General features: G+C 35.7%; 1 protein-coding gene across 3 annotated transcripts in view; it reads right to left on the bottom strand.

Annotated features, from left to right (window-relative positions):
* The window catches only part of RALGAPA1 (Ral GTPase activating protein catalytic subunit alpha 1), a gene marked incomplete at both ends in the record, with an annotated part of 259,063 nt that overhangs the window by 12,573 nt on the left and 226,812 nt on the right, over positions 1–19,678 (bottom strand). For all 3 annotated transcript variants that reach the window (XM_080708297.1, XM_080708295.1, XM_080708296.1), the window contains one exon: positions 2,793–2,917. In XM_080708297.1, the coding sequence (XP_080564423.1) occupies positions 2,793–2,917 (125 nt within the window). The remainder of the gene's footprint in view (positions 1–2,792; positions 2,918–19,678) is intronic.

A 19,678-nucleotide genomic window follows, 5' to 3' on the forward strand; every position in this document is an offset into this window, starting at 1 on the left:
TACAAGCATGGGCCACCACACTGGGCTTTTTATTCTTTATTTTGAAATAGGATCTAACTAAATTGGGAGGGGCTAAGTAGCTGAGGCTGGCCTTGAACCCAGATCCTCCTGTTTTAGCCTCCCAAGTACTGGGATTACAAGGGTGAGCTACCACGCCCAGCTATTATGTCATTTATGCAAGCCAGAAGTCAGGTGCAAATTGCTATCACGATGTCACTTATTTCATGTTTTCTCTCTCTCACCTTGACTTTACTTAAAACTTTAAAGAGAGCACTTACTATATGTATGGGGCAGAAAATGATAGGAAAATCAAGATTTGAAATAAGTGACAGTAATTTTTCAGATATTCTTTTGATACTATAGGAGTACATATTTTTTATTTTATTGTGTTGAACTGAAAAGCACTCTGATAAAAATTCTATCATAACTATGTACTAGAGTGTGTGTGTGTGTGTGTGTGTGTGTGTGTGTGTGTGTGTGTGTGTGTGTGTTTACTGGGGATTGAACGGAGGCATTCTACCTCCGAGCTGTATCATTCCCAGCCCTTTTTATTTTTTGGAAATAGGTTCTCACTGAGTTGCTGACAGCCTCACTAAATTACTGAGGCTGGCTTCAACCTGAGCTCTTCCTGTCTCAGCCCCTAAGTACTGAGATTACAAGCATGCACCACCATGCCTGGCTTGTCATAACTATTAAAATCTGAAAAATGTATTCAGTAATACCATCATAAGTTATTTACAGGCAAGAATACCCTTTAAAAAGTAGAGTGTATGTATTTAAGGTTCCTAAAGGCAAAGATGATTTTAAAAAACTGAAAAAAATTTATAGTATAACATTAGGTTATGTTCAAATTCACATTTTTCTTACTGCTTGGTAGACAATCATGTCTTACTTTAAACAACTTGTAAAATAAATTGGTAAGAACATACTACTACATTAAAAATGAGGCTAAGAGAGCCTTGACTTGGCTGCTGTAGCATCTTTTATTTAATTATCAGAATGTGAAAATATGAATTATTTCCCATAATGTATATCTTGCTAAAATGCATGATAATATGCAAAATATGAAAAGAACATTAGGATGACAAATTTGAAAGATTCCTTTGATGAGTAATTACATTAAAATTGAACTGCCTTTATAAATATAAGGGGAAAAACTAGTCCAAATGCTGTATCATTATCAGCATTTTTTAGTTGTAAAATTTATGGCTCGACTATATGATACAAAAATGTTACTCATATTTATGTTAATATAGTCTGATATTTGATCAGATATTCTATTTTATTAAACGAGATTGCCAGGTACACTCAGTTTTCATTTGTGCTGTTTATTAGTTTACTTTTAATATCCTTTTTTACCTTCTTTCTTAATGCCAAACTATAATTTAAGATAGTATCAATCAATTAAATAAAATCTTACAATTTATCTTATTTTCAGAAGATTCAGCCTCTCCCAACATGATTTTCTTCTTGCTGGGTCTTTTCTATTAATTGAAAGGGATCTAAGATTTTTGGTAAAATTATTTTTTTAATGGCAAACTAATGATGACAGGAATGGAAGCTTTAATCCCATTAACTAAGCCTCTATTGAGAATTACAGTAATTTTTTTTCAAATAGATTAGGTTAAAAAAGAGGGCTGTACCTTTTAACCTTATTTAGTATAAAGAAAACTGATTTAGCATAAAGGAGAATCTAAAGGCTTATTAGGATTAACTTCATATTATGTTCTCCTTTCCTGCTTCCCTTGAACACCACTGCGACAGTCCCCTTTGCATTTCAGGTGCCTAGGCACTGTGCGAAGCACATGAGAATCACCAACTGATGAGTAAGATATGCAGTAACAATGCAACACACTACAGAATACAAAGACACACCACTTCTCTTCACTAGGGCTACTTTTTCATGCTGAGAAACAAACAAACAAAAAAGAGTCAATATAACAAGGTATAACTAATTTCAGCAAAGGGGTTCTATCATTAGTTATTTTAATCCCCAAACCATGTTAGTGTTTCATGCAGACCTGAGTTAGTATAATTCTGGAAAAATTTTAGTGACAATTTCTGAAATGTTTAGTATGAACCAGGGCAGTGTTAAGTTTTATTGTCTGAGTTACAAGCTTAGAGCTTGCTAATTTTGAAAAAAAGGAAATGGGAGAACAGAGGGTGTTTTGGTTGACACTTTATCTTACCTTCAGATAAACAGAACTGATATTTAATGATCTAAAGAGGGAAAATAAAATAAATGAAACAATCATAAGGAGTGCAAGATATTACAGAATAGGAAGGCCATGAGTCATTTATTTTCTTACTGATTTCTTCAAAATTAGTTAACTATATGAATGCAGTACCCTCTTAACAATCTTTAGATATTATAACATAATGTGCTGTATCAATTGCTTCTAAATCTAGACTGATTAAGCTTTACTTGTAGAATCAGAGATGACAGGGAAATATCCTTGGCCATAAAATCTGATCCTCTCAAGTTCAGAGTGCGCATTCAGCTTGTGATTCTTTTACAAATATTTCAGTAATGATACCATCAGATGTGAGAGTCGTTGGCTATTAGCTCAGATAAAACATGTTGCACATACTTGTATGAAAATTGACTTTTTTCAGGAACTGCAATTAGATAAAAGGAAGTGAATCAAATTTATAGGCCAAATTCAAATAGTAATGAAAATATTTATACTTCAATGATTTTAATTTTATTCAAGTAAGTTTTTAGAAAAAAAGTAAAGGGTATTGCATTTCAAGTTCCAATGACAATAACTAATACTTGTTTTTAATCTTACCGGCATCAGTTGGTAAATGATGGTAGGGAGCTGGAGAAAAAACTTGGGCTGCAAAATCTTCAAATGTTGTTGGTTCTAAATGGTGCTGGACAATTGTTTGCAGATATCGTGCTCTCTCTTCGTAGCTGATTTCCTTCTATTAAGGATGAACTTATACGCAACTTACTTTGGAAAAGAAGAGATCTCATCAAAAAGGACATTTATGTCTGCTAAACTATTGCTTCTTAACAAATTATTCATTAATTGTTCTTGCATACAATTAGAAGTATGCTTTCTTAAAGCATGACAGTATACTTCCTAATGTATATTTATTCCTCATGATGCCACTATGAATGACAGCTTAACAGGGAGGCATTTATTAGAAAATAATAATACCAAGCTGTTGGAAGAGAGAACAGTTTACTTCAGAAAGAATTCAAATGCTGTGAGATTAGCCTGGGCTCCTCTTATCTTGTTAATCAGCTTCCACCTGCAGATTTACTCCCAAAAGCTATGCAATAAATAATGCTGCTTAAAACATTATATCCAAAATTCTATATTTTTCACTGGTAAAGACTTATTGTGAAAAATTCCTGCATATCTTCTTCATTTGCTAAAATCCTTACGTTTTCTCAACAATTGTTCTCATTTTGAATGGAAGTCTACTGTTGCTATAATCCTCGAATAACTCCATGCGGTTAAGATAAATACATAGCTGAATCTGTATGTCAGGAAAAAATACCTTGTCAATTATAACACTGAAACAAGCAGGAATATTTGCAAAGAGTCCACAGGACTCCTAAATACTGTCTAACAAAGCATCTACAGGGCACTGACACTGACAGAAAAATACTGTACTTCCCTTTCACCACGTTTTCTTCTCTGATATTATTGACAAGCAACCAGTACCGTGAAGTGTTGTTGCTTTTGAACAACCCACTCCAGGCTTCCTGTTTCAGCAGGTCTGATTGTGCTGTTAGCACAGAAAGGGCGAGAAAGAGAGAGAATATTTCTGTTGTTCACGAAAGCAACTATGGAAATGGCTGTCAAAATGTAGAGCAGCAGGCAGCAACATACAATTATCAGGAAAAACTCCCATGCTGACTTCATGTCGTATAGTTCCTGAACTGAAAAATCAGTTAACCTTTCTTCTACAACTTTTAAAAGTTTTCCTGCTGTACTCAGTGTGCTATGTTGACATTTAAATAAGGATAATAAAAAATGTACATAAGACATTTAAATAAGGAAAATAAAAATCTGCCTATTGGTTCTTTTTTCACTGAAATTTCTTCTAAAAACCCCTCTAATATTTTCTCTTCAAAATTCCTTTTTCTTTTTAAAATTACAATTCAATTATTAAAGTTCTACAATTCTAGAAATTGTGAACAAAGCCTATAACCCAGACCAAGGAAAATAAGAAGATAATTCAAACTGGTAATTCAACGAGAGAGTCCTGGGGCAGCTGCAATTTATACAAGTTTATTAAGAAGAGGTAAAAAGACTAAGAGTGAAAGGTATGACTACAGCATGTTTATCATCCGTTTGACTTTATCGTTAGTTCTTTAGGTGGTTTGTGTATTCTTTTCTTGTATTACCATTTATGCATCAAATATTGAAATAATTTAAATTTCAGTTCTTTACAATCTATTATCTTCAATTCTGTGCACTGGGGTTCCACGTCAAAAGAATTTTATTTCTGAAATGGGCAGCAATAGGATAAGATGCTATATTAACATGACTGATAGTAAAGATTTATTTTTTATTTTTTTAACTTTTTATTGGTGCATTGTAGTCATACATCTTAATGGAATACTAGTGGTAAAGATTTTATGGAAGGATAACACAGACATTTTTGAGCCCAATTTAACCTAGAAAAGTAATATAGCACACTTTTAAAGAGGGTGTATGGTTATAAATGGAAGAGGATGAAACTGATGGTTCAATCTAAATAATACTACATATCTCACAACTTGTTGGAAAGTACTTTTTTTTCCATTGGGGGAGATTCACAGCTGCCGAATTTTCTGCAGTTAATAGAGTCCTTTGATTCACAGCAGTGCCCCTTGTACAAAAAATACTGGCCTTTGTGTATTACCAGAAACTAATTTTCTATTTGGCTGAAAAGGGAAAAATGGGGTTATTGCTTCTCCCTCCTACAGAGCTTTTCATTATGCCTGATGCACTCAACTTCTAAGCTCTTCTGAGAAAAAAAAATAACTGAAGAGGCAAGAGGTAGAAAAATGAGCTTGTTAGCACATTAGAAGTGAAGTATCTTGGTGGGCCCTAGAAATTCCCAGTGGTGTGTTAACTTATCACTCTATGCATGCTGGCACTGATAGTCTCCCAATTGATCACTCTCTTTTCGCACCAAAGGTGCTGCCAGGAAGCAAAGGCTGAAGGCCCACAGGAGAACAGTCTGCTATCAAAACAAGCTGTTTTTAAAAGTCTGCTTGAATGGGTAAAACGCTTCATGAAAAGTAGGGTGGAGACACCTACCTGCTTTGAAAATGCTCTACTTTCAGAGGGCCTTTAAATGAAATATTTTACTTTATCTTATTATATTTTGAGTTTCCATGAAAAATTAGGCAGAAAAAAGCATATGTTAATATTTCTAAAACAGGGAGATATTTCTAATATAGTAAATTTATCAAACCAAAAAAATTATTAAAAAACACATTTTGAAGGGTAATTCTACTTTGCCATGCAAAATGAGGTTTATAAAACTGGAAAAACCTGAACATATAGCGATAGTGGCACAAAATAAAAATTCTCCAGCTATAACATTTCCATCTTTTATAAAGCACACAATGTATTTAATAAAATTATAACATATCTTCATTAATGAGAATTCTGTTTCCTAAAATGATTTTTAAAAATTTAAGTATAAGTGGCAGAGTAAAGGAAAATAACCTTTTTGGTACCAAGGGTTAAACCCAGGGGCAGCCTAAGCTATACCTCCAGTCCTTTAAATTTTTTTCTTTAAGTTTGAAACAGATTTAAGTTGCTGAGGGAGGGTCTCACTAAATTCCTGAGGCTGGCCTTGAACCTGTGATCCTCCAGTCTCAGCCTCCCAAGTACTGGAATTACAAGTGTGTGCGGGCATGCCTGGCTGGAAAATAACCATTAATGATTAATTTTGAATGAGAATGATAGCACACATCCCATACCAGCACAGGCTAACATCTAAAGTTTCCTTTTTGGAGGGATTAACTTCTGAAAACAGCTAGCTTGATAAATAAAAGCTAAATGTTCTTTATACAGTCTGAGGTAACTCACCTTCTAAAAGCTAAATGTTCTTTATAATTTTCCAAGTTTGATGTAACCAAATCAAATAACATCAAAATAAATCAACCAAAACTACAGTACATATACCTTTCCCCTCTTCACTTCAGAAAACATATTAAGGGCATATAATAAACTCTTAAGTACTTAAGTGACAGTCCTGGGTCTACAATAAGGTACTTTTGTGATTGTAATGATTATAAACTTCCAAACAATGCTATTAGCACCTGCAATTGTAGTCAGAATATAAAGCAGTTAATTCCTGTATCTCTTTATAATAGGTTAGACACTTATTCCTTAAAAGGCAACTCTCTAGGGAAGAGTTATTAGTACCTATAAATTGAGTGGCATACCCAAATTTGATGGCTTAGCAACAAGAGGACACTCAAGCTATATTTCCACTGCAAGTCAGTGTTACCAATGGCATTGAAATAAAAAAACTGAAATGCATAAGATAAGAAAGGTATAGGTAAACTAAAAATAATCCAAAACAAAAGTTAAAAGTACAAATTTAAGTTGAATTGAGGTTTTCATTGTAAATTTAAAACTCAAGCAAAAATTAGCTAAAAATACATTTGATAAGGGGAGACTTAGCTGCTAGGAATCTTCGATGTAGAACTAGCCAATCAAAAGAAATAACACACAGGTGCTGCAATCATAGCAACACAATTATCCACTAATCCTCCTTTCTTTCTGTAAAAGCAGAAAAGGGGTAGGAATATTACTATACTAAAAATAACGAAGGGAACTAAACATTCTCTTTAACAAAGAAATAGTTTAATCTGTACCTTATTAATATTACATTAGCATTATTATACATTTTAAGTAGCTACTTTTAATTTTAAACTTTAAGAAACTGGGTTCAATTTTAGCCTGATCCCAGAAAGATAGGTATGAATCCTCCTTGCCACAGTGTATCTATATGTTAATGGAGATACCACCACCACCTGCTCCTATTTACTTCTCTGGGGTCTTAAAGGATATAAATACAGACTAACAGAAAATGCCCCTACATCTGTGCTGAAAATAGTTGACTGTTGTTTGGTTTATATCTTTGTAAATAGCAAGTACTGTTTCTAAGAGGAAAATTTTCACTGTCAGTTTAAGAAATATGTATATTCATGTGCAAGACATTCTTTGATAATATTTCTTATTTGTGGATGTACACAGGAAATTTTTATTTATTCTGATGTAAGGACATTCTGACTTCTCACAGAGAAACTTATCTTCACACAATATGATAAAAAGATACTGCAGAAGGTTAAGTATTTCAACTTTATTAATATGTAGGGAGAATAGATGAAAGGTTTTTTTTCAAATACATTTTTCAAATGTAATTATGACTAGCCTAAAAGTAGATTTTTTTGTGTATATACATATGTATTATGCAAAAGGAATATAATTTTTATGAAAAGGAATTATGAAAATTATAGTTATAGCCAGATATCAAATATTTTGTAAGCAGCTGAACACTTAATATTTCTGTGCCTACTTTGTAGTTTTAGTACTTAGAAAATTTCATCTCCCTTATCTTAGAAGATTCCAAGAATGGTAATTGTAGGAAGAGGAAAAATTCCAATAGTAAAAGCAGCTTAGAAATTTTGTCTGTTAAAAAATTCTAAGACAGGAGGATCGTGGTTTGCAGCCAGCCTTAGCTACTTATTGAGGCCCTTTGCAACTCAGTGAGACCTTGTTCCAAAATAAAAATAGGTCTGGGGGGTGTATCTTGGAGGTAGAATGCACCTGGGTTCAATCTCTAGTAACACACACACACACACACACACACACACACACACACACACACACTATGTATAATAGATATATGTATATATTTCATAAACATATGTATATGAATACACATGAAAGATATTTAAACTCTATAATTTCCAACCTATTTTAATGCACCTGAGACAATTTTATGGACATATTTGAAGAACTGAAAACTTGGACTTAAGAGTGTTAAGAAATGTAGGCCGGAAGTGGTGATGCGTGCCTGTAATCCCAGGACTTGGGAGGCTGAGACACAGGATCACAGGTCTGAGGACAGCCTTGAACAACCTAGTGTGATTCAGTCTCAAAAATGAAAAGTAAACTGGGCATTGTGGCATATGCTTGTAATCTCAGTACTTGAAAGGCTGAGACAGGAGGATTGCAGGTTCAAAGCCAGCCTTGACAACTTAGCAAGGCTCTCAGCAACTTAGCTGCTTCCAAATAAATAAAATTGGGGGTGTAGCTTGGAGGGAGAATGATGCCCTTGCGGGGGGATCAATCTCCAGCACCCCACCCCTACCACCTAGTATAGTTTACTAGGAGAGCAGGCATGAGGAAAGAGGAGCAGGAAAACACCACCAGAGCCCATTTCAAACTGCCTTAGAGGGTTTGGTCTCACCTCACCCTTTGATTTTGCTAATAACCCTCTCATACATACAAAAAAATGAATAAAAGCACAATGTATAAATATGCAAAGCCAGGCGTGGTGGCGGATGCTTGTAATCTCAGTACTTGGGAGGCTGAGACAGGTTCCTGGCCAGCCTCAGCTACTTAGTGAAGCACTCCACAATTTTGTGAGACCTTGTTTCAAAATAAAGAATAGCCAGGTGTGGTGGCGCATGCTTGTAATCCCAGCGCTTGGGAGGCAGAGACAGAATCATCACACAGGTTCAAAGCCAGCCTCAGCTACTTAGTGAGGCTCTCAGCAACTTAGTGAGACCCTTTTTCCAAATAAAATATAAAAATAGGTCTGAGAGTATAGCCTGGAGGTAGAATCCCCCTGGGTTCCATCCCCAGTACCCTCCCCCACAAAATATGTAAAGTACAAAATTAAAGGAAAAGAAAGTTGATAATTCTGTAAATATTTATACTATAATAAATATAATAAAGTTTAAATGTAATAATTATATACTATTTTTATAGAAAAATCTATAAATGTTGAAATTACAGCTCATAATTCATCAATGAAGCATTTTCTCTCACTACTTGTGACAACTTTTTTTTGTGTGTGAGTGGTACTGGGGATGGAAAACAGGGGCATTCTACCTCTGAGTTACATCCCAGCCCTATTTTTAATTTTGAAACAAAGTCTTACTGAATTGTAAAGGGCCTCACTAAGTAGCTGAGGCTGTCCATGCACCGCTATCCTCCTGTCTCACCCTCCTAAAAGCTGGGATTATAAGCGTGCACCACCATGCCCTTCTAGTTATAACAACTTTTTAAAAGAAATTAAATATTCTTCATATGTTGTATAACTGTATAACTGTATTAGTCTAAGGCTGTCCTTAGACTAATTCTATTCATTTAAGTGGTTATTAATAGAAAAGGAAGAAAGAAGAAAATCTTAAAAAAAATTTGTATAGATAAAATAAAATAAAGGGGGCTGGGATGTAGCTTAGTGGCAAAGCGCTGGGTTCGATCCCCAGTCCAAAAAAAAAAAAAAAAAAAAAAAAAAGACAGACAGACACACACAAAAAGAACCCCTTTAAAGTTAAGTTTAAACCATGTCAGGTAGATTTTGCATTCTATACAAGAACAGAGGTTAATAACACCCTTGAAAAATAATACCTAAAAAAGTTAGCCAGGTACAGTGGTGCATGCTTGTAATCCCAATACTTGGGAGGTTGAGACAGAAGGATCACAGGTTCGCAGTCAGCCTCAACTACTTGGTGAGGCCCTCTGCAACTTAGTGAGACCCTGTTTCAAAATAAAGAATAAAAATTAGGGCTGGAGGTGTAGCTTGGAGGTAGAACACTGCTGGGTTTAATCCCCAGTACCACAATAAACAAACAAACAAATTCAGATGCTCTACTTAGAATGGTATCACCTTCTGACACACTCAACCTACTGAACTTGGTATCTTAGTAACACAGTTAATTATAGCGTAATACGTTGTTTACCTTCCTCTTCAAGTGGCTCTCTGGAAGCTGCCCAACATCACAGGAAAGTATCCTATGGTACACTAGCCCAGGAAACAACCAAAACTCAAAGTATGATCTCTACCTAACATGGGAATTGAACCCAGGGATGTTCTACCTCTGGGCTATACCCACAGCCCTATTTTACTATTTATTTATTTAATTTATTTGCAGTACTGGGAATGGAACCCAGGGGCATTCTACCTTTGAGCTACACCCCCAGCCCTATTTTTTATTCTTTATTTTGGAACAGGGTCTCACTGAGTTGCAAAGGGCCTCACTAAGTAGTTGAGGCTGGCTGCAAACCACAATCCTCCGGAGGATCTTGATTCGCAGACAGCCTCAGCTACTTAGGGAGGCTGAGGGAGGCCCTTCTCAGCCTCCCAACTGCTGGGATTACAAGCATGTGCCACCACACCTGGCTACTTTTTATTTTATTTTATTTTTGTAGTACTGGGGATGGAACCCAGAGGCTTTCTAACTTTGGGCTACACACCCAGATCTATTTTCTATTTTATTTGGAAACAGGGTCTCACTAAATTGCTGAGGTCCTTACTAAGTAGCTGAGGCTGGCTTCAAACCTACGCAATCCTCCTGTCTCAGCCTCCCAAGTACTGGGATTACAAGCGTGCGCCACCATGTCTGGCTTTTTATTTTAAAACAGGGTCTTGCTAAGTTGCTGAGATACTTGCTAAGTTGCTCAGGCTGGCCGTGAACCTATGATTCTCCTGTCTCAGCCTCCCAGGTACGGGGATTACAGGTTGTGTTACTGTGACCAGATAACATTAGTGGTTTTTTTTTTTTTGTTTTTTTTTTTTTGGTGGTATTGGGGATGGAACTCTTCTACCTCTGGGCTACACTCCCAGACCTACTTTTTTATATTTTACTTGGAAACAGGGTTTCTTAAGCCAGGAAGACTGGCTTCGAACCTGTCTCCACTTCCCAGACACGGGGTTTATAAGCGTGCACCACCACACTTTTAAAACATTAGTTTTAAAAGACCTTGAAATATGTTTAAACATTCTTGGACAGTATTATTGCAGAGTCTGGAGTAATAAAAAATAAGAATTTTATTGAGCTGTATGATTATCAGTGGTAAAGTAGCATATTTTTTGAAAATATATAGTTAATTAATTATCCTATGTACTAATCGACACGGTTCATTTATAAGATAAAAGTAAACTATACTGCTTACCTTACGAACCAAGTGGTAAATTAATGATCTGGAAGGGATATTCCACCTTTTCCTAATGTAGCTAATTTCTTCAGGGTACATGCAATCTATTTCATATGTGTTAAAAATAAAATTCCCTAAACAGTACAAACCTTGGTATTATTAATGTTTACTTATACTATAATAATAAAAATTCTCTGAAACCTGCAACAGGTTATGACAAATTATCTATTTTGATGCCTTATATTAATAAAATTCTTTAGTAGCTGATACTATCTACACCATGAAGGAAAAGCTGTGATTTGTCAGAGCAGACAAAGCTGGGCTTTAATCCATCCTTTTAACCATATTGCCAAGACTATATTGTTTTCACTGCGTCTCAATTAGGAGACAGGCAGGACACCTGGTACTTCTTTATCTAAGTCCCATGGGCTGCCAGATGACTCAAAATCCATAACAGGTGCTAAGGCAGTGTGACGATAGGCCCATTACTGAAACCTGGAGTTGAATAAAATTTGTACTGCATATAATTGCTCATAAATCAATTACCAAATGAAAACATTAAATAAAAAGTTGATGTCTATTTCTACCAAAGTTCATACAAATACATTTAAAAAATATTAACATTATATAGGCTAAAAATTTTAAACGACCTAAAGGTTCTAAAAAATCTTTTCTCATTTAATAACCTAATAAATATGGTGGTTTCCAAGTGACGCTAAAATGATTTTATGTATAAATGTGTATGTGTATATTTATAAAAATATATCTCAATATCATAAAAGCTGTATGAAGCCAAACATCTAAAAGAAACACTTATGTAGGCTTTTAATAAAATTAAAATGTTGTACTGTCATTCTTGATAATATCTACTTGAAAATATTATTAGTTTAGTAAAATGAAGCTTTAATAGTCAGTAGAGAACTGCTTCAAAATTATTAGTATTAGGTTAAGAGTTTAAAAAAATTGGGGGCTTTTAGAAATACATCACTTTGTGTTATTCCTTTTGGGAACAAAGATTACATTGAAGAAATGAATGTATGTGTTTGAACCAAATATTGAACTTGGTCCCTGTAAAAAGATTGCAAAAAGAATGGGAAAAACCCAAATAAGTAAAATTTTACAGTGTACAATTACTTAAGTGTTATCTCTACCTAAATGTGCACTAATTTAATTAAGATTTTGTTTAAATGCTATAATTATTGGGAATACACAAAAAGTGATTTTATTATCATAGTAAGTAGTAACAAAGCACAGCAAACTGTCATTTAAGACAGTGTCATAGAATCTATGATAAGCAGTATATTGGCTTAAACTAATGCACTATATGCCCCTAGGGAATGATAGGCTTAGACACTGGACTTTAACATCAAAATCTATCCATTAATCTTGACTTAAATATAATCTATTCTGCAGTAAAAGGAAGAATGGGCATTCAATGAATTACTGGTTTTGAAATACTGCACTGGTGCTCATTTACTAAAATCACTTAAGGGAATACAGTGAGACGGAACAGTAATAAATCTTATATGTTTACTAATTTTACAAAACATGCTTTTGAATTTTTCCAAATTCAGCAAAAGCAACCCACTTATAAAAATTTTACAGATTAAAAAAAGTTTTCTTAAAATCTTACTCTCTCTGATTCTATTAAAGGACTGGCTGCATAAGCTAAAACACTGCATTATAATTTAGTCAACTTAATATCAGCTGGAAAAAAGAATCATCTGTGAAAATACACTGTGGGATCAGCATCTCTGGAGGCTGAAAATAAGCTCTAATTAAAAAAAATATTGTAGATCATTGTTTCTTTGCACCAGAATGACCAAATGACTGTTGACAGGACTGACCAGAAGAAAATGGAAAAACCACTTAAGAGGAGTGTCTACACAAATATCAGGGCATACGACACTTTATAAAAAAGGAAATAATCCTCACATTTTTAAAGATATCCAGACTACACAGAATTCAGTAAGATAACCATGCATGACTAAAATGGTTATCAGCGACTCATTTAAATGATATATACAGTATTTAACCTTAAGATGTGCTAATTTATCTTTAGTAGATTACTTTGACACTTGCAACTGTTACACAGAAAACTAATTTACATTTCTATATTAATACAGCTTATATGTATTCTGATGCTATTCGGGAATTCTAAAAAGCAAAGTGCAAAAAAAAAAAAAAAAAACCCCAACTTTACAACCTTATCTGATATGTGAATTATGGTAGTTTTCATCCACTTCCACTGTAAAAATTTTTGTGGAGATAAAAATACGTTATTTTCATCAAAACATAAAAAAAATCACAGAGCAAAACTGATGTTTGCTCTGCCATAAATCTGGTGGGCTGAAAACACATAATGGCATGTTAGTAAACAATTACTACAGGTGGTTGCTTAAATATATTCATTTGCTTTCTTTTTCATGATAGCTATGTGCTAAATAAAAGTCAACACTCCTATCAAGAAAGTAAATGTAGAAACATCGGTTCTACAACAGCTATTTTTGTTCCTTCTCTTTTTCTGAACAGCAATTAGTAAAGCAACCCCTTCCCCTCCTCTTTAGCTGTCAAGCTGTTCAGAGCAGTTTGCAACTTGACAATGGTACCATTGTGAATGCTCTCTGGGCTTCCTTCCCACAGAGAGTTAAATGGGCAGTTCCTGCTGCCCATGATTGGTGTCCAGTGAAATAATACTCAAGAGCCAGGTTTTATCAGCTTCACGCCAAAGAAGTGAAGCCAGGGAACCCAAGCCTTCATATCATACTGGACCATATGCCAACCCTGATGGCCCCAAAGGTTTATCACTAAGAATCAGGATCCATCATGTCCCTTGTGAAATTTCACTTCACATACCTTATGTGAAATGCAAAGCTTCACTAAAAGCTGAACCTTCTTTACAATTGGCATGAACAGATGGACGGTAACAGTGGTTTGGCAAGCAAAAGTTAAGATTTAAATAGGCTGTAGACTAGTGTGTGAGAGGAAACGCAGTTAAGAAGAAAATGGGGAGATTTGTGACCCATAGTTTAATTTTAATTCTATTATTTTCTTATTAAAAATTCAGTACCAAAAACCTGTGTGTAATAAAATGGACAGACGGAATCAAAAGCACTTCAGTTCCTATGCCAAGTTTAAAAACTAATTTCAGCTTTACATCCTTTATTTTTTGCTCTCTGAAATCCCCCAATAGTATCTGAATCTACAGTTGTTTTTGAATTTGCACATCATAGAGCAGGTATGGTAATTTAATGTGAGTAGTGTATCTTCATCACCAACACAAACATACAGGGTTTTGATTCAGAGGGGAAAACCCCTGTTTTAGCACTGGTGAGATGTTATAAGATGGAAGGAGAGAAGCGTCAGTTTGATCATTTTTAGGGAATAGTTTGTCCATGCCCTGATGGAGTCCTCTATCTTCCTTCTGGCGCATAGTGATGTGACCCAACTGTCTAGACTGGCATATGTGGGCCATACTGTCACACTGGATTTGACAAAACGATGGTGCTCATGTTTTCTTTTCCTTTGCTATTTTTTTCTTTGCCACGAAGCCAATGTCCTATAATAAAAGGATAAATGTGCTCTACTAATCAGGAACATGGAAAAGTATAGTAATGTGTGAAAGCACAATCATGTAGAAAAGAATTTCATAGGAAACGTGGAATGGACTGTTATACAAGAAGAGTATCATGAGCCTATTAAAAGAAATATAAAATCTCAAATACTTTTTAAAAAATGCTGAATATGAAGCCGGGCGTGGTGGTGCACGCTTGTAATCCCCACGCTTGGGAGGCAGAGACAGGAGGATTACGCAGGTTCGAAGCCAGCCACGCACGCTGGCTTAGGAGACCCTGTTTCCAAAATAAAAATGTAAAAATAGGTCTGGGAGTGTAGCCCGGAGGTAGAAGGGCTTCCAGGAACCCCAGTACCACCACCAAAAAAAAAAAAAAAAAAAAAAGCTGAATATGTGTAATATTATCTAACATTTAGGAACCTTAGTCCTACTTAGAAAAAACACTGACAGCTATTACTGCTATCAGCCTGGCATTTACTGCTCAACTAATTATTATAAAAACAGACTTTATGAAAATATTCAATAACCAAACTTAGAAAGGCTTCTTTAAAAAATGAAAAATTCAAACTATAACTATTCTGCCATTCAACAGGTAAAAAGTATGCAAAAGCGGGAGGAACCCTCACCTTAGACATTGGCTACCATTTTATTTTTAGTAGAAATAATAAAATAATAAGAAAATCAAGTTTATATTGCTTTTCTTTCTGTTTGACTACATTATCTGTTTTTCATCTGTTTATGGATCATCATCTGTCACTAATCTTTCTAGTTTGAACTCCTTGTATTTCTTGACAACACCACACTTTGATGCCTCTGTGCCCATTTTCCTGCCCCTGAAAGACTCAACGTCTGCTCTGCTCTCCTCTGGAGAAGACACCAAGCTGCATCCTCTCCAAGACATAGCTGCCACTGTCATCAAGTCTCAGGTATCTCAGTTGACTTTTTTCCCTAACACTATCCCTTCCCCTTACCTTGACTGACTACTGAGCTCTGAAAATTATCCCCACTAAATAATGCCCTTTATTAAAAATATACTGATTAGCTGGGCGTGGTGGTGCATGCTTGAAATCTCAGTACTTGGGAGGCTAAGACAGGAGGATCGTAGGTTTGAGGCTTCAGCTACTTAGGCCCTCTGCAGCTTAGTGAGACCCTGTTTCAAAATAAAGAATAAAAAATAGGCTGGGGGTGTAGCTTGGAGGCAGAATGCCTCTGAATTCCATCCTCAGTACCGTTATATATATACACACACACACACATACATACATACACACACATATACATATACATATGTATATATATACATATGTATATGTATATATGTATATGTGTGTGTACTGATTATCCAGTCAAATTATAAAATTTTTATGTGTGTGCCACTCTGGCTTATTCCTGTGTCAAGAGGTGATTTCTTCAGGTCCTAGGCTTTCTCTTTTTAACTGCTCAACAAGCTCTTTAGTTATAGCCAAGTTTTAATACAAACTAAAAATTCTAAGTTACTAAAAAAAAAGATTTGGGACATTCTTTTTTTTTTTTTTTTTGGTAATGGGGTTCCTGGAAACCCTTCTCCGGGCTACAATCCTACAATCCCAGACATACATACATATATATATATATATGTGGTGGTACTGGGGTTCCTGGAAACCCTTCTACCTCCGGGCTATACTCCCAGACACCTATTTTTTTTTAATATTTTTATTTGGAAACAGGGTCTCTTAAGCCAGTATGAGGCTGGCTTTGAACCTGCGCGATCCTCCTGTCTCTGCCTCCCATGCGAGGGGATTATAAGCGTGCGCCACCATGCCCGGCGGCCTATTTTATATTTTTATTTGGAAACAGGGTCTCTTAAGCCAGCGTGGCTGGCTTTGAACCTGCACGATCCTCCTGTCTCTGCCTCCCAAGTGCGAGGATTACAAGCGTGTGCCACCATCCGACTGATTTGGGACATTCTTTTTTTTTTTTTTTTGGTGGTACTGGGGTTCCTGGAAGCCCTTCTACCTCTGGGCTACACTCCCAGACCTATTTTTTTATATTTTTATTTAGAAACAGGGTCTCCTAAGCCAGTGCGCGCGACTGGCTTCGAACCTGCGCAATCCTCCTGTCTCTGCCTCCCAAGCGCGGGGATTACAAGCGTGTGCCACCACGCCCGGCAGTGATTTGGGACATTCTTTAAAAAATCTACACTAATCATAAACTTAAAAGCACAGGTAATAAAAATACAAGTGAACTTTTAAAGTACACTAGCAAGTGAGTAAAATTTTTTTGTTAAAGAGAGAAAGAAATTAAGAATTCATCCCTTTGCAGTGCCTGGCCTATGACACACTGCACTGGGAGTTGTGACAAAAGTAGGCTAAGACTTGTTAACAAGTGTGCACGCGTGGTAAGTACCATAACAAGATGCTCTGAGGCAATGTGAACAATAGTTTTGCTTAGTGAAGGAATAATTTTGTTTCTCCCTAAAAGATATTTTACTCAAGCATGAAGAATGCATACATTAGGTAGAAAAGAGTAGAGGTGGGAATTCTTGGAGTAAAGACATGGACTTGAAGAAAAAGGCACTCGAGATAAAGTGAACATGGGGGACACACATAGAGTGTCCTGGGTGTCAGTGTGGTGGTAATGACTGCAAGGAAGAGGAGCAGAGCTGAGGAGCAGCACAGATATGTCTGACAAAACTATGTGAGAGATATAAAGCTGAAGGGGTCAGAGAAAAAGAAATTACTTGCCGTTGTCAACATATGTATATCTGTTCCAATAAGCAGGCAACAGCCATTATACGTCTTTTAGTATACTTAGGTTTGTGTTTTAGAATATTCCAACGTCAATATAGAGGATAATAATATCATCAACCACCTTGTAGTTACTATTTGCTGAGCTGCTGTTAAATATGACAGACAGACTGCTTAGTGCTTCATGTGGACAATTTCATTTAATCCTTATACCAATCCTGAGTTTTGTACCATTATCTTCTTTTTACAGATTACATCAAGGATACCCATACTTATTGATGTTATCTTCTGAGAAAATGATCTACAAAAGACAGTAGATACCTAAAATTATACCATGTCTCAAGAAACTCATTTTCTTCTAACATGAAATGGCAGCAATATTGATGGGCCCCCTAAGAGGTTTTATAATGTCCTATCATAATGAAAGGCAACCACATTAGTGGAGCCAATCAATTACATTTCATTTAGTTTTGGCGCTCATACTTTGCAACAGGTTCTTTACATTTGAGTAGTAGAACTGCAGGGATAACAAACTGTGACTAATTGAAGAATGATCATTGACTTCTGGTAATTTGTCTGATAAAGTTAAACAGAAACCCAATTCTGTCATTTAAGAAAAAGTCAATCTAAACAGATTAGAAGAAATCAAATAATATTGGCTGTGGTAGAAAAGAATATTAAATCTAGGCATAAAGTATCCTTTAAAGATGTCATTTAAACAGGGCGTGGTGGTGCCCACCTGTAATCCCAGTGCTTGGAAGGCTAAAACAGGAGAATCACTGGTTCGAGACCAGCTTCAGCCACCTAGTGAGATTTTCAGAAACTTAGTGATATCTAATTAGAAAAAAAAAAAAAAAAAGTGCTGGGGTATAACCTGGAGGTAGAATACTCTTAGATTCAATCCCCAGTACCCCCAAAAGAAATATCATTATTTGTGTTATCCTTTATACTGCATGTTTCAGAATATTACATATACACCGACACACAAAGCCCCAAACTCTGTGTGTGTGTGTGTGTGTGTGTGTGTGTGTGTGTGTGTGTGTGTGTTATTAGTGTTACTTGGGATGGAACCCAGGGACATTATACCTCCGAGTTGCACCCCAGCCCTAGTTTTTTTTTCTTTGTTTTGAAACAAGATCTTACTGAGTTGCAGAAGGCCTCACTAAGTAGGTTAGCCACAAACCTGTGATTCTCCTGTCTCAGCCTCCCAAGTAGTAAGATTGTAAGTGTGCATCACTGTACCTGGCTTCTCCAAGCTATAAATTTTAAAAATTATAATACATGTTACAGTCTACCTACTCAAACTCTACACTTTAAGACTAAGATTTTCTATATATTCTCTCCTGACCTTATTTCAAACAAATTTCTTCTTCCTTGGAATTTACATATCATTTTATCTATTATTCTACTATAATATTTCATTTTATCTTTATCAATATACTTATTACTCCCTTCTTATCAAACTGTACCCTTTATAAAGACAAGATTGCCATCACATTAGTGTTCGCATTCCTATCAAAATATTTACTACTTCTACTGTGTAAATGATTAAAATAAACCTTCCTTCCTCACCATGGGTACTATCCAGCTCTGTGGATTCTACATAGGTGTATGCAACTAACTTGGGATCAAAAACATACGGAAAAATTGTGTTTCTACTGAACATGTACAGACATTTTTTCCTTGTCATCACTCCCTCATCAATAATGTATAAAGATTTATGAAGTGAAGTATACATGAGAATGTATATAATTATGGGCAAATATTACACCATTTAAATTTTTTTGTGGTACTGGGGATTGAACCCAGAGGCATTCTACCTTCATTATTTCTTTTGTGGAGACAGGGCTCAGCAGGCTGACTGGTGTCACTACTTGCTGAAGCTGGTCTCCAGCCTGCGATCCTTATGTCTGTTTCCCGAGGAGTGGGATCAGAGGCATGTGCCACCACGCCAGCTACACCATTTAATATAAAGAGCTTGAGCATCTGAAGACTTCAGTATCCTCAGGGGTCCTGAACCTATACCCAAGGGATAGAAAGGGACGACTCTATACACATTCTATTGGTTCAGTTTCTCTAAGAACCCTAATACAACATGATTATATACTGTAACTTCTGAAATTTCTACATGTAAATCTCACATTAAAAAAGAAACAGCCAAGTGTGGTGGTACGTGCATATAATTCCAGTACTTGGAAGGCTGAGACAAGAGGATTGCAGGTTCAAAGACAGTCTTGGAA

The sequence above is a fragment of the Muscardinus avellanarius genome (genome assembly GCF_963383645.1).
Source record: "Muscardinus avellanarius genome assembly, chromosome: 12".
NCBI lineage: Eukaryota > Metazoa > Chordata > Mammalia > Rodentia > Gliridae > Muscardinus > Muscardinus avellanarius.